Consider the following 14326-nt stretch of genomic DNA (forward strand, 5'->3'; position numbering starts at 1 on the left):
TCTCCCCCTTCTTTAGAGCCTCCAGGAGACCCCGTTGCAACATACTGTCCCCAGAGCCTAAAGACGAGGATGCCCTATTTCCCCCGGAGGTGACAGCGGCATAACTCATGACGGGTGCTGCCACAACCGGGAGGGGGCAACCAGACCAGTAACCACATCCACACCAACAGCATCACTATTACCCACCTCCATAACCCCCTCACTCTCTACCAAACCAGTAACCACTCCACTAGACAAAAAGTTTTCCTCATCCATACCCACCACCACATTCACTCCTGCTGGACCAGTGACAACAAGGGGTGACATTTTGACTTCCGCATCATCAGGCACCAGGGTCTAAGTCTCCTCCACAGAACTGGAAACGACCTCACCCGTGGTTTTACGTGTGCCCTCCGCATCATCAGTTGATATTTTCCGCTGCTTTACTGTTGATACCAGGCGCCGCTGATCCTTTATATCAGCATCTTGTTGACTAGTGGCGCCAACAAAGAACAGGACTTTGGTGGGAGGACCGAAACTCCCAGCACCCCCCTCACACTGCCGCCGCTTCTCAACTAAGTAATCAGTGGCAACAGCATTCATGGGCACCGAGGTTACCGGAGCTGCCCCCCACACCGGTCCGCTCCCCCCTCCCACTGAGGAGCACACCACAGTATCGTGGCCTGACTGTATGCCCGCTGCCGGGCCCCCCTCACTGTCCAGCCTCTCGGCTGATGCACCTGCTGCTGCGTCCCCGCTACTACAAGCAGAGACGGAGCTCTGCGCCTCATTACGTTGCTTTGTAATCTCCCCGTGCCTTTGCACCGGATCCACAGCAGAACCCGGGCTGGGCTGGGCAACGGGGCTTATACAGCGAGCTGACCGTGCAGCCGACTCAGGTGATACATGGAGGGGGCATACACATAGCTTACCGCTTCCTGCAGCTTTGGCTTGATGGTTTTCTTTGTCTTTTTCGCCTGGCCCCCAGGTGCCTCCTCTGGTAAATCATCACCAAGATGGAAGTTCTGAAGGCACACTGGGGACTCCAGGAGCTTGATCTCCGCCATTAGCGCCCCTGCCTGGCCGCTGTTGTCACTGTTCTACCCAGAGCCAGCAGAACTGCGCCCAGATGTTAATGTCGCCTGTCCTGCAGGGAGCTCGCTGCACGTGGCCTGCGGGTGACTTTGCAGGCTGCCAGGTGGGGCTTTCTGCTGGTCATCATCTTCCTCCTCATCATCATCATCCACCTGGCTCTCAGGCTGCAGCCCCATCTGCCTTTTCTCTCTGTTATCAGCCATTTCTCTGAATCTGTCCTTATTCATAAGCTTTTCCTTAAATGGTCCACTTTTTTCTCTGATGAAAGCTTTTCTGACTTCAAGCGCATTGATTTAAACTTTCAGTCTCCTTACCTCCGCCTGGAACTGATTATTCCTCGGTTTGGCGGAACCTGCAGCTTTGTTGCTTGTGCAGCACAGCTCCTCCCGGAGCCTCCTCTGGGTCTTACTCGCCTCTTCATTCTCACGGAGGTGGCTCATGATGCGGGAGGCATAGGTGGACAGACTCCCGGGGTCTCTGCAGCGCCCAACCCTCCTCAGTGAGGTTGGCCTCACCTCTGTGAGCACTCAGCTTTCCTCCGGAAGGACCGCCGTCTTGCACGATAGAAGGCTTCTACATGTTGAAAGCCTTGTGGCTTCTCTGGGTCTCTGCAGACCTGGGGGGAGTAGGAGCCACATTGCTGCGACTCCTGGTGGAGCGTCTCACCCCCCGAATCCTCTGATGTGCAGGCTGGTTGCTGGTTCCTTCGGCCCCCCGCAAGCCTGGTCCGGGAAGCAGAAGCCTGGGACTTGGCTCCTTCACTCATCCCAGGAAACCCACTCCCTCCCTGGGTAAGAGAGAGAGCAGGTCCCCGGGTGGAGAGGTGGTGGTTCTCAGGAGCAGTCAGCAGGTTCAGTGGCGACCACACCCACAATCAACACAATTAGTAGCAGATGAGCAGAGATGCACTCACTATTCTGCTGGTGCAGTCACTGCGTACATACATTACTGATCCTGAGTTACATCCTGAATTATACCCCAGACCTGCACTCACTATTCTGCTGGTGCAGTCACTGTGTACAGACATTACATTACTGATCCTGTTCTGATCCTGAGTTACCTTCTGTATTATACTCCAGAGCTGCACTCACTATTCTGCTGGTATAAAGTGTGTACATAGAGTTACGTGCTGTTACTATGGAGCTATTCCTGCGGCCCTTTGCTTCCTCCCTCGCTGTGTTAGGCGCCTGTGATGCTTTACTTTCTCTTAGGTGGAAGGTGAAGAGGTCAGAGGAGATTGCAGAATTAGGAGCCTCAGGCTGAATGTTTCCGCCCCAGCACTTGGCATATTATGACCCTCTATTACGCATCATGTAGTTACCCCCATGTGAGAACTGCGGTCGAACCCATGTTAGGGGGCATCACAATGTTTTTGTTTTTTTTTTATTTCGGTCTGAAGAAGTGTGTATGGGTAGTCAGGACCCCACTGCAATATTATGAGTATTTGGCAGCACGTCCTTCTCTCCCAGTGATGTGACAACACGTCGCCCCTTTCTGCACATGTGTAACTTTAATGAAAGTGCCAGAAATACAATAAACACATAAAACTCGCACCCCAGCCAAAACTACAAACCATGTGGGAAAACAAAACTTGTGAATATATATAACTGTGCAACATCTGAAGGAATCCCCTATTGAGGACAGCGACCAGCAGAGGGAGCTCACTCTTCACTGTCCAGAATTGCAGAATCCAGGAGATCCAGCCGCTGTGGGGAAGAGAGCGGATATAGACACTAAGGATGCGTTCACATTGGTGCAGAAAGTTTTGCAAGTGGAACAGCACAGCAATCTATATTCAGGTAGGTATATAAATACAGATAAACTCACCCGACCTCATATATGCAGAGCGCTCCCCCTAGTGGTGCACATCTCTATGCAGAGCTCCCCCTAGTGGTGCACATCTATATGCAGAGAGCTCCCCCTAGTGGTGCATATCTATATGCAGTGAGCTCCCCTTAGTGGTGCACATCCAAATGCAGAGAGCTCCCCCTAGTGGTGCACATCTATATGCAGAGAGCTTCCCCTAGTGGTGCACATCTATATGTAGAGTGCTCCCCTTAGTGGTGCACATCTATATGCAGAGAGCTCCCCCTACTGGTGCACATCTATATGCAGAGAGCTCCCCCTAGTGGTGCACATCTATATGTAGAGTGCTCCCCTTAGTGGTGCACTTCTATATGCAGAGAGCTCCCCTTAGTGGTGCACATCTCTATGCAGAGAGCTCCCCTTAGGGGTGCACATAATATGCAGAGAGCTCCCCCTACTGGTGCACATCTATATGCAGAGAGCTCCCCCTACTGGTGCACATCTATATGCAGAGAGCTCCCCCTAGTGGTGCACATCTCTATACAGAGAGCTCCCCCTAGTGGTGCACTTCTATATGCAGAGAGCTCCCCTTAGTAGTGCACATCTATATGCAGAGAGCTCCCCTTAGGGGTGCACATCTATATGCAGAGAGCTCCCCCTAGTGGTGCACATCTATATGCAGAGAGCTCCCCTTAGTAGTGCACATCAATATGCAGAGAGCTCCCCCTACTGGTGCACATCTATATGCAGAGAGCTCCCCCTAGTGGTGCACATCTATATGTAGAGAGCTCCCCCTAGTGGTGCACATCTATATGCAGAGAGCTCCCCTTAGTGGTGCACATCTATATACAGAGCTCCCCCTAGTGGTGCACATCTATATACAGAGAGCTCCCCCTAGTGGTGCACATCTATTTGCAGAGAGCTTCCCCTAGTGGTGCACATCTCTATACAGAGAGCTCCCCCTAGTGGTGCACTTCTATATGCAGAGAGCTCCCCCTAGTGGTGCACATCTATATACAGAGCTCCCCCTAGTGGTGCACATCTACATACAGAGAGCTCCCCCTAGTGGTGCACATCTACATACAGAGAGCTCCCCCTAGTGGTGCACATCTCTATACAGAGAGCTCCCCCTAGTGGTGCACTTCTATATGCAGAGAGCTCCCCCTAGTGGTGCACATCTATAATCAGAAAGTCACAAAATCTAATAAAGAAGATAGTTTTACAGATGGCCGTCCACATGATCTCTCACCTCCTCTTCTGTGGATGTTGCGCTGCTCTCCCTGTCATCGATCACCATTTCTTCATCATCATCTTCCTCCTCCTCCTCCATTAAGCTCAATCTGTAACATGAGCATCCATTGATGAGAACCGACGGGGAATAAATCCAGATATTATACAACAGCCTGGTACCGCCGGGCAGCTGCTCTCTTCAGTGAGAAGAGCTGAGGAGGCAGCCATGACACCTGGAGAACTCTAGCCTCACATAAGGCTATGAGAGCGTTCAGACATAGCAGACATTTCCCCCGATCTGAGGCTACATCTGCATTTTGCACAGGATAATCACTGCTGCTTTTCTGCAGAGCACTTTTTGAAAGCAAAATTCCGGAACAATTCCATCGCATGTGAGCAAGTCCTAATGGAAAAATACATGCCACATACAGCGGTACGTCAAGAAACCAAGAGAAGACGATCTCACCGATGCAGGCTGCTGGGCAAGGCAGATGGAGTTTCTCTTCGAGTCCTCGGAGGTAATGTCAAGGGGCGGCGAACAGTGAAGGGCTTGCTATAACAAAAAAATACATGCGTGACAGCAGACATTGCATTTTACACTCTTTCTTTTTAGTCTTTATGCTAAATTACAATTTCTAGAATTTTAATTATCAGATTATTGTACTTGAGTTTCTAACCTGGTATCAAAATCAGAATCAGACCCTCCTCTGTCATCCGTGGGGCTTTCTGTGGCTTTCGCCCCACTTCGCAGCATGGTAGAGGACATTAATGGCATCAGCCCGTTTTCATCGGCCAGGGAGCTGCTGGAGTCGTCTGAAATAAAATTCAGGGATGAATCCAAGATGGGAAATCAGCTCAGGAAAAGAACAGCCTGCCTGCAGGAAACACAGGATCACGTATAATGTACTCACGCGTCCATATGTATGGCGCATTAATTTCACATTCACCGTCCAAATATGGACTGCAATGTCCAGAGCGACGTTCTTCAACAGCCTCACATATTGTGTCACTGTTGAGTTTTTGTCCATACATTGCAATCTATACTTTGACCATGAATGTTTGGTGTGGAAAACCGGCCTCAGCAGCGACCGAAGTCAGCAATGTAAGGAGTGGCTTCAGCAGCAATCAGAGTCAGCAACGTAAGGAGTGGCCTCAGCAGAGATTGCAGCCAGCAACATAAGGAGTGGCCTCAGCACCAATTGGAGCTAGCAATGTAAGGAGTGTCTTCAGCAGAGATTGCAGCCAGCAACATAAGGTGTGGCCTCGGGAGCTATCGGAGCCAGCAACGTAATGAGTGGCTTCAGCAGAGATTGCAGCCAGCAACGTAAGGAGTGGCCTCAGCAGCCATCAGACTCAGCAACGTAAGGAGTGGCCTCAGCAGAGATTGGAGCCAGCAACATAAGGAGTGGCCTCAGCAGCAATGGAAGCCAGCAATGTAAGGAGTGTCTTCAGCAGAGATTGCAGCCAGCAACATAAGGTGTGTCCTCGGCAGCGATCGGAGCCAGCAACGTAATGAGTGGCTTCAGCAGAGATTGCAGCCAGCAACGTAAGGAGTGGCCTCAGCAGCGATCAGAGTCAGCAATGTAAGGAGTGGCCTCAGCAGAGATTGCAGCCAGCAACATAAGGTGTGGCCTCGGCAGCGATCGGAGCCAGCAACGTAATGAGTGGCTTCAGCAGAGATTGTAGCCAGCAACGTAAGGAGTGGCCTTAGCAGCGATCAGAGTCAGCAACGTAAGGAGTGGCCTCAGCAGAGATTGCAGCCAGCAACATAAGGTGTGGCCTCGGCAGCGACCGGAGTCAGCAACATAAGGAGTGGCCTCAGCAACGTAAGGAGTGGCCTCAGCAGCGATTGGAGCCAGCAACGTAGGGAGTAGCCTTAGCAGCAATCAGAGCTACCTAAGTAGGGAGAGCCTCAGCAGCGAACAGAGCTAGCAGCGTATGCAGTGGCCTCAGCAGAGATCAGAGCTCGCAACCTATGCACTGGTCTCGGCAGCAATCAGATCCAGCAACGTAGGGAGTGACCTCAGCAGCGATTGGACCCAGCAAAGTAGGGAGCAGCCTTAGCAGCGATTGGAGCCAGCAACGTAGGGAGTGGCCTCAGCTATGAATAGAGCCAGCAATGTAGGGAATGCCCTCTGCAGTGATCGCAGCTAGCAACAAATGCTGTGACCTCAGCAGCAATCAAGAGCGAGCAACGTAGGGAGTGGCCTCTGCAGTGATCGGAGCTAGCAACGTCTGTAGTGGCCTCAGCAGCGATTAGATCTAGCAACGTCTGCAGTGGCCTCAGCAGCGATTAGATCTAGCAACGTATGGCGTGGCCTCAGCAGCGATCGGAGCTAGCAACGTAGGGATTGGCCTCAGCAGTGATCGGAGCTAGCAATGTATGGAGTGGCCTCACCCCCGAAGTCAGAGCTATACACATGCACATGATATGTGATTATCAATACCATCCATGTCTGAGGGAGGGCACTCGACAAATGAGGGAGTTGCTGCATTTGTTTTTCTTCAGCTAAGGAGCTGAACAGAAAAAAACCAAAAGGGGCCGAGCATCTCCATCTTGTACCTCATAGGGGGTCTTAGACTAAAAGTGAATGTTGCACTCACCCTTTTCAAACCTCCTTTTCTTGCTCAGTGGCGAGTGTGCCTGTCTCCGCTCCTTTGCCCTGCGTGTGCTCGGTGTGGCAGGTCTGGACTCCGGATCTGTACCCAGTGACCTCTTATACGCACTCAGCAGTGCCCACATGTCGTCACCTTCCTTAGGTGCACCAGGCGCCATCACTGAGGGAACGCACTGCTGACACATCTCCTCCAAGTAATGTAAGCTGGAAAAGATTGGGGGAGATGGTAAAGTAACACTGCACGGTGGAGACCTCCTATCAGATCAGAGGGGTGTGCACAGTGGAGACCTCCTATCAGAGGGGTGCGCCCAGTGGAGACCTCCGATCATACGGGTGCACACAGTGAAGACCTCCAATCATACGGGTGTGCACAGTGGAGACCTACGATCAGAGGGGTGCGCACAGTGGGGACCTCCGATCATACGGGTGTGCACAGTGGAGACCTCCAATCATACGGGTGTGCACAATGGAGATCTACGATCAGAGGGGTGCGCACAGTGGAGACCTACGATCAGAGGGGTGCGCACAGTGGGGACCTCCTATCAGAGGGGTGCGCACAGTGGAGACCTCCGATCAGAGGGGTGCACACAGTGGGGCGCTGCACGGAGGCGCCGCACCGTGTAATTTCCATGCAAACATCTTGTGATGGATGAAATGCTGATGGCGGTGTACTCACAGCACAGCTTTGTCCTGTGTGAGGAGTTTAGGAGAGAATTCACTTAACACGTCCAGGAAGAGGAGATTCTGTGGAGACCACCGCACACCAGGAGCGGCCTGCAGACAAAACTGTATCCCTTCTCTGCAAGAAAAACTCAAGTATACGAGGTGGGAGAAGCAATGGCTTCCGGGTCAGCGACTGTGAGGGGCCTTCAGGTTATGAGCTAGGGGAATCGGGGGTTTACACTTTTTCTATTGGCCACCAGGCGGCGCTTCTACTGATGTGCATAAAACCGTATCAGTCCTGGACTACGTACCGCTACGCTGCTGTGTCCTGGACTACGTACCGCTACGCTGCTGTGTGTCCTGGACTACGTACCTCTACACTGCTGTGTGTCCTGGACTACGTACCTCTACGCTGCTGTGTCCTGGACTACGTACTGCTACGCTGCTGTGTGTCCTGGACTACGTACCTCTACGCTGCTGTGTGTCCTGGACTACGTACCGCTACGCTGCTGTGTCCTGGACTACGTACCGCTACGCTGCTGTGTGTCCTGGACTACGTACCTCTACACTGCTGTGTGTCCTGGACTACCTACCGCTACGCTGCTGTGTCCTGGACTACGTACCGCTACGCTGCTGTGTGTCCTGGACTACGTACCGCTATGCTGCTGTGTGTCCTGGACTACGTACCACTATGCTGCTGTGCGTCGTGCCCCCTCCTCTGGGTACGATCCCTGATAATAACGGGGGAGCGGGACACTCACTTGTGCAGGAGGACGATGTCCTGGCGGTTTCTAATTTGGTCTGGCCCCAGGAGAAGTGCGAAGCGCCTTGCCAGATCCCGGATTTCCATGAAGGCGGGTGAGAACCGCCGGTCAGTAGAGTCGTCCTCCAGGCTGAAGCCGGTGTACGCCTGCGGAGAAGACGGCGCCATCATTCAGCACATATCGCGTGGCTCCGCCGCCCGCAGCACTGTATTTTTGTGACCTGGTTTGGTGGGGCAGGCTGCAGTGCGGACAATGCTCTGTGAGCTTCACTGGTCAGTGTGTATAGCTCACAGAACATTGTTTACACTGACACTACAGCGTTCCCATCCACTGAGGACAGTAGCGCAGCACAAGCCTCTGCACTTATTACTGCATTTCAGCCCAACAGTTTATTAATCATTAAAGCAAATTCCTGAATATTTTCTCAATCACTTTTTATTTTTTTTTTAGCACCGATGGCAAAACCTTATCGTGTATTTGTGGTTCTCATTTTTATTTAATAAATGAATAAAACACAAAAAAATAAACCATTATATAACTATAAATCAGAAATCTGCTTCTGTCTCCTCCTGGACTGATCATTCACTGCGAAGTCACAGGTAAACTGCATTCAGTCATAGGGGAGGAGCTAGGGGCAGGCACAAGCATAGGGGGAGGAGCTAGAGGCAGGTACATAGGGGAGGAGCTAGGGGCAAGCACAAGCATAGGGGGAGGAGCTAGAGGCAGACACATAGGGGGAGGAGCTAGGGGCAGGCACAAGCATAGGGGGAGCTGGAGGCAGACACTAGCATAGGGGGAGGAGCTAAGGGCAGGCACAAGCATAGAGGAGGAGCTAGAGGCAGACACAAGCATAGGAGAGGGGCTAGAGGCAGACATATATAGGGGAGGGGCTACAAGCAGGCACAGACACAGGGGAGGAGCTAGAGGCAGACACAGGTATAGGGGAGGAGCTAGGGGCAGACACAGGCATAGGGGGACCTGCAAGCAGACACAGGCATAGAGGTGGAGCTAGAGGCAGACACAGGTATAGGGGAGGAGCTAGGTGCACACACAAACATAGGGGAGGAGCTATTGGCACACATGCATAGGGGAGGAGCTGGAGGCTAACACAAGCATAGAGGAGCTGGAGGCAAACACAAGCATAGAGGAGGAGCTAGAGGCAGACACAGGTATAGGGGAGGAGCTAGGGGCAGACACAGGCATAGGGGGAGTTGGAGGCAGACACAAACATAGAGGAGGAGCTAGAGGCAGACACAGGTATAGGGGAGGAGCTAGAGGCAGACACAGGTATAGGGGAGGAGCTAGGGGCACACACAGGCATAGGGGGAGCTGTAGGCAGACACAAGCATAGAGGAGCTAGACGCACACAGGCATAGGGGAGGAGCTAGGGGCAGACACAGGCATGGGGGGAGCCGGAGGCAGACAAGCATACGGGAGGGGCTAGAGGCAGGCACAGATATAGGGGAGGAGCTATAGGCAGGTACAGGCATAGAGGAAGAGCTAAGGGCAGACACAAGCATAGGGGGAGCTGGAGGCAGACACAGGTCTAGGGGAGCAGCTAGAGGCAGACACATGGGAGGAGCTAGAGGCAGACACAGGGGGAGGAGCAAGGCGCAGGCACAGGGGAGGAGCTAGGGGCAGACAGGCGGAAGAGCTAGAAGCAACAGGCATAGGGGAAGAGCTAGAGGCAGACACAGACATAGGGGAGGAGCTAGAGACAGACACAGAAATAGGGGAGGAGCTAGGGGCAGATACAGGCGGAAGAGCTAGAGGCAGCCAGGCAGAGGGAGGAGCTAGAGGCAGACACATAGGGGGAGGAGCTAGAGGCAGACACAGGCATAGGGAAAGGAGCTAGAGGCAGATACAGGCATAGGGGGAGGAGCTAGAGGCAGATACAGGCATAGGGGGAGGAGCTAGAGGCAGATGCAGACAGAAGGGAGGAGCTAGAGGTAGACAGACAGAGAGGCAGGAGCTAGAAACAGTAATTAAGGAGCTAGAGGTAGATACAGACAGGAGGGAGGTGCTATAATCAGAAACGGGAGGAGCTAGCAGACAGGGGGAGGAGCTAGAGCCAGATGCAGACAGAAGGGAAGAGCTAGAGGTAGACAGAGGGTCAGGAGCTAGAAACAGAGATTGAGGAGCTAGAGGCAGATACAGGCAGGAGGTGCTAGAATCAGACAAGGGGGGGAGCTAGAAGCAGACATAGGAGGAGCTAGAAACAGACAGGAGGAGGAGCTAGAAGCAGATAGAGGGGGAGGAGCTAGAGGCAGACAAAAATATTCTGCTGCAAGTTCTGATGAAACGTCAGTTAGTTTAAATCTTGTAAGACAAGGGGGCTTGGTTACCCTTTATGTGAAATATGACATATCAGACATTGCATTTCTAAGCTCCATATTCCTGACAGGGCACAGCTGCATTATAAATCGCCAGGAGCAGATTAGTTTATTTGGCTACCTTAATAATGAACATGCAGAAAAAAACTAATAAATCACAATTTGTGCAAAATTCAATATTAACATGCGACATTTCACACATTGCCAAGGCCCCACAAAGTGCTTAGCTCGGGGGACACAGTACTGATGTCTGTTTGGATTTTTGTACCCCCATTTTCTCCTCTATATTGGTCTCCCCCATTACCCTTTTTTATTGATGATGAAATTTGAAAAAAAAATGCGTGCAGATGGTTTGGAATCCGTCTGCCGCATCAGTATCACACGCATGGGCGCCGTGGAAGCAGCGATACAGTTAGTGCTGTTCCCTGGCACCGGGTGCTCATCATTCTCCCCTGCTCTGCCGGCGATCAGCACGAGCTGGAGAGAATGATGAGAGTTATATTCAACTGATAACAGTGACAGCAGCTAAAGGGACTATTAATCCCATCAACCTACACCTGCTGCCACTAATAACAGTGAGTGCAGGCGGCGGCTGATGGGAGTATTCATCACCTGCCTCCTGCGCTATAAATACAAGGGCTTCTCAAAAAACTAGAATATCAAACAGTCAATTTATTTCAGTTCTTCGATACAAAAAATGAAACTCATATATTATATAGAGTAATTACACACTGAGTGATCTATTTTACGTGTTTATTTTTGTTAATGTTGAGGATTATGGCTTACGGCCAATGAAAACCCAAAAGTCATAATATCAGTAAATTAGAATAAGTAACAATAAACATCTGTAAAGGCTTCCTAAGCATTTATAAAGGTCCCTTAGTCTGTTTCAGTAGCTCCACAATCATGGGGGAGACTGCTGACCTCACAGATGTCCAGAAGGCAGTCATTGACACACTCCACAAGGAGGGTAAGCCACAAAGGTCACTGATAAGGAAGCCGGCTGTTCACACAGTGCTGTATCCAAGCATATTAATGGAGAGTGGAATGGAAAGAAAAAGTGCGGTAGAAAAAGGTGCACAAGCAACCGGGATAACCGCAGCCTGGAAAGGATTGTTAAGAAAAGGCCATTCAATAATTTGTTTTATCAAGACCAAAGTCAGCGCAGCCGTCTACCAGGACATTTTAGATCTCTTCATGCTTCCCTCTGCCAAGCTTTTTGGAGATGGAAATGTCATTCTCCAGCATGAATTGGCCCCTGTCCACACTTCCAAAATTACCAATACCTGGTGTAAAAACAACATTATCACTGTGCTTGATTGGCAGCAAACTCGCCTGACCTTAACCCCATAGAGAATATATGGAGTATTGTCAAGAAGCTGAGAGACACCAGACCCAACAATGCAGACAAGCCGAAGGCTGCTATCAAAGCAACCTGGGCTTCCACAACCCCTCAGCAGTGCCACAGGCTGATCGCCTCCATGACACGCCGCATTGATACAGCAATTGATGCAAAAAGAGCCTTGACCAAGTATTGAGTGCATTTACTGAACATACATTTCAGTAGGCCAACATTTCAGATTTTAAAATAATTTTTCAAGCTGGTGTTATAAAGTATTCTAATTTACTGAGATAATGACCTTTGGGTTTTCATTGGCTGTAAGCCATAATCATCAACATTAACAGAAATAAACATTTGAAATAGATCACTCTGTGTGTAATGATTCTATAGAATATATGAGATTTACTTTTTGTATTGAAGAACTAAAATAAATTAACTTTTTGATGATATTCTAATTTTGTGAGAAGCACCTGTAAATAAATGAAAAAATGGAATGGGTTTCCCTGTATTTTTGATAACTAGCCAGGCAAAACTGACACCTGGGGACTGCAACTCAGCTTCCCACTTTAGCAATGCTGATTATCAAGAATAGTGGGGTCCCTAAGCAGTTTTTTTTAATCATTTAAATAAATAATTTAAAAAAAACGGCCTGGGGTCCCCATTTTTGACAACCAGCTGTGCTAAAGCTGCCAGCTGGGGGATGGTATTCTCAGCCTGGTAAGGAGCCATGGATATTGACCACCCCCAGCCTAAAAATAGCAGCCCGCAGCTGCCCAGAAAAGGCACATTTCTTAGATGCACCAATTCTGGCCCTTTACCCGGCTCTTCCCACTTGCCCTGTAGCGGTGGCAAGTGGGGTTCATCATATTTGTGGGGTTGATGTCACCTTTGTATTGTCTGGTGACATCAAGCCCATGGCTCAGTTAGGCCGGTTTCACATTTGCGGTTGTGTCCGCAGCGTTTCTTCCGCAAATATCCGCATGCGTTGTGTATTCCTATCTTTAACATTAGGGACGCATGCGTCTGCGAGCGTCCGCGTTTTGCCGCGTTTGACGACGCATGCGTCGTTTCATCGTCTGCGGTTTGGCGCGGAAATGCAACATGTAGTAATTTTTAGAGGCGTCAATTTGCCACCTGGAAACATATGCGGTCGATTGCGTAAGGATTGCGACAAAAAAACGCAATGCTGTCTATATGAACGCATGCGTTTACAAGCATATGCGTTTGCTTGCGTTTGTGAACGCATGCGTTGCACCAGAGAAAAACATGTCTAGACACTAATTAGCCACCCCCCACATACAAGGTGATAAAGGGAGGGAGTGGACAGTATAAGGTCACTACGCAGCAGACAGAGCAGCTTTACAGACGCAGCAGAGCAGACAAAGGAAGGAATCTACAATCAGAACAATGTGAGTATATCCTAGCCAATGCCTTTATTTTCTATTTTCTGCCTCTACATGTCCTAATTTCTTCCATTTCTTTTTTTCTGCATGCAGCAGAATGTCTTCTTCTTCTTCTGATGAGAATCAAACACCTGGGCCTGCACAAGCGGAAAATGTCAGCGAAGTGAGTAGTCACCTCTTCAGATTGGTAAGTATTCACTGTCACATCTACACATATGACAAATTATTTTTCCTTTTTTCAGAGCTCTTCTTCTACTGCGGCAGAGACTGGGCAGGAGCAGCTGGGTCACGGTCGGGTGGCACGGCGGCAGCGTGTAAGTATACCTGGCTGACTGTTTATTGTATCCTCACTTTACAATTCTTGAATCTTCATTTCTGTACTTTTCTCTTTCTTTCCCTGTTGCTTCAGCACTAATTTTTTGTTAACTTTTAATATTCATGCCATTTCTCTGCTTCTGTTTTCTTTCTTCCTTATGTTAATGTCTCCAACATTAATGTTCTGGGTTTTTTTTAGGTTCCAGAATGGGATGAGGACCTCATAGAGAATGAGCACCTCATCTCCCTGGTCCATGAGCGAGTCCCGTTGTGGGACACCCGGGATCCACTGCACTCCAACGTGACGATCCGGCGGCTTTGGAATGAGGTGGCCACAGCGTTGTGCGATAGCTGGGACAACGCCCCGACTCGGGTCCGAAATGCATTTGGTATGTATTGCAATGCAGTGTGATGCAGCCAAGACCTTGGCCATGCTCACACAACTGTGTATGATGAGAGAAAGTCATTAAATTTTCTCAGCACACACAGTTGTGTGACCACGGTCAAAAGACCATTGTCCTAACTATTATGTTTTGTCAACAGTGTCTAAAGTCAAAACACGTTGGCGATCGATGAAGGACCGCTTCAACAAGGACCTGCGTCAAGAGAGCCGGGTTCCTAGTGGTTCTGGAGCAAGGATACGAAAATACAAGTACCACCGCATCCTTGCATTTTTGAGACCGGTCCTTGCCCAGAGAACGTAAGTATATTTTTGGTGAAAAAAAAATATGTTTTTAATGTATTTGGCTGCCGTCACACTAGCATTTTTGGGTCCCTA

The 14326-nt window shown here is 50.1% G+C and overlaps 2 protein-coding genes across 7 annotated transcripts in view; both read right to left on the reverse strand.

The window, feature by feature from the left end:
* MCM7 (minichromosome maintenance complex component 7) overlaps positions 1-14326 on the reverse strand; it is a 217614-nt gene that overhangs the window by 70200 nt on the left and 133088 nt on the right. The window lies entirely within an intron of this gene.
* Positions 1-14326, reverse strand: part of STAG3 (STAG3 cohesin complex component) — a 157044-nt gene that overhangs the window by 19682 nt on the left and 123036 nt on the right. For 5 of the 6 annotated variants that reach the window (XM_077261694.1, XM_077261697.1, XM_077261693.1 and 2 more), the window contains exons 27-33: positions 8153-8301; positions 7405-7527; positions 6715-6932; positions 4788-4923; positions 4577-4663; positions 4130-4220; positions 2740-2780 (exon numbers count right to left, since the gene is read on the reverse strand). In XM_077261694.1, coding sequence (XP_077117809.1) covers positions 2740-2780; positions 4130-4220; positions 4577-4663; positions 4788-4923; positions 6715-6932; positions 7405-7527; positions 8153-8301 — 845 coding nt within the window. Of the gene's footprint in view, positions 1-2568; positions 2781-4129; positions 4221-4576; positions 4664-4787; positions 4924-6714; positions 6933-7404; positions 7528-8152; positions 8302-14326 lie in introns of those variants that run through there. The other variant, XM_077261698.1, reaches the window with a different exon arrangement.

This window comes from Ranitomeya variabilis, chromosome 5 (assembly GCF_051348905.1).
Source record: "Ranitomeya variabilis isolate aRanVar5 chromosome 5, aRanVar5.hap1, whole genome shotgun sequence".
Classification (NCBI taxonomy): domain Eukaryota; kingdom Metazoa; phylum Chordata; class Amphibia; order Anura; family Dendrobatidae; genus Ranitomeya; species Ranitomeya variabilis.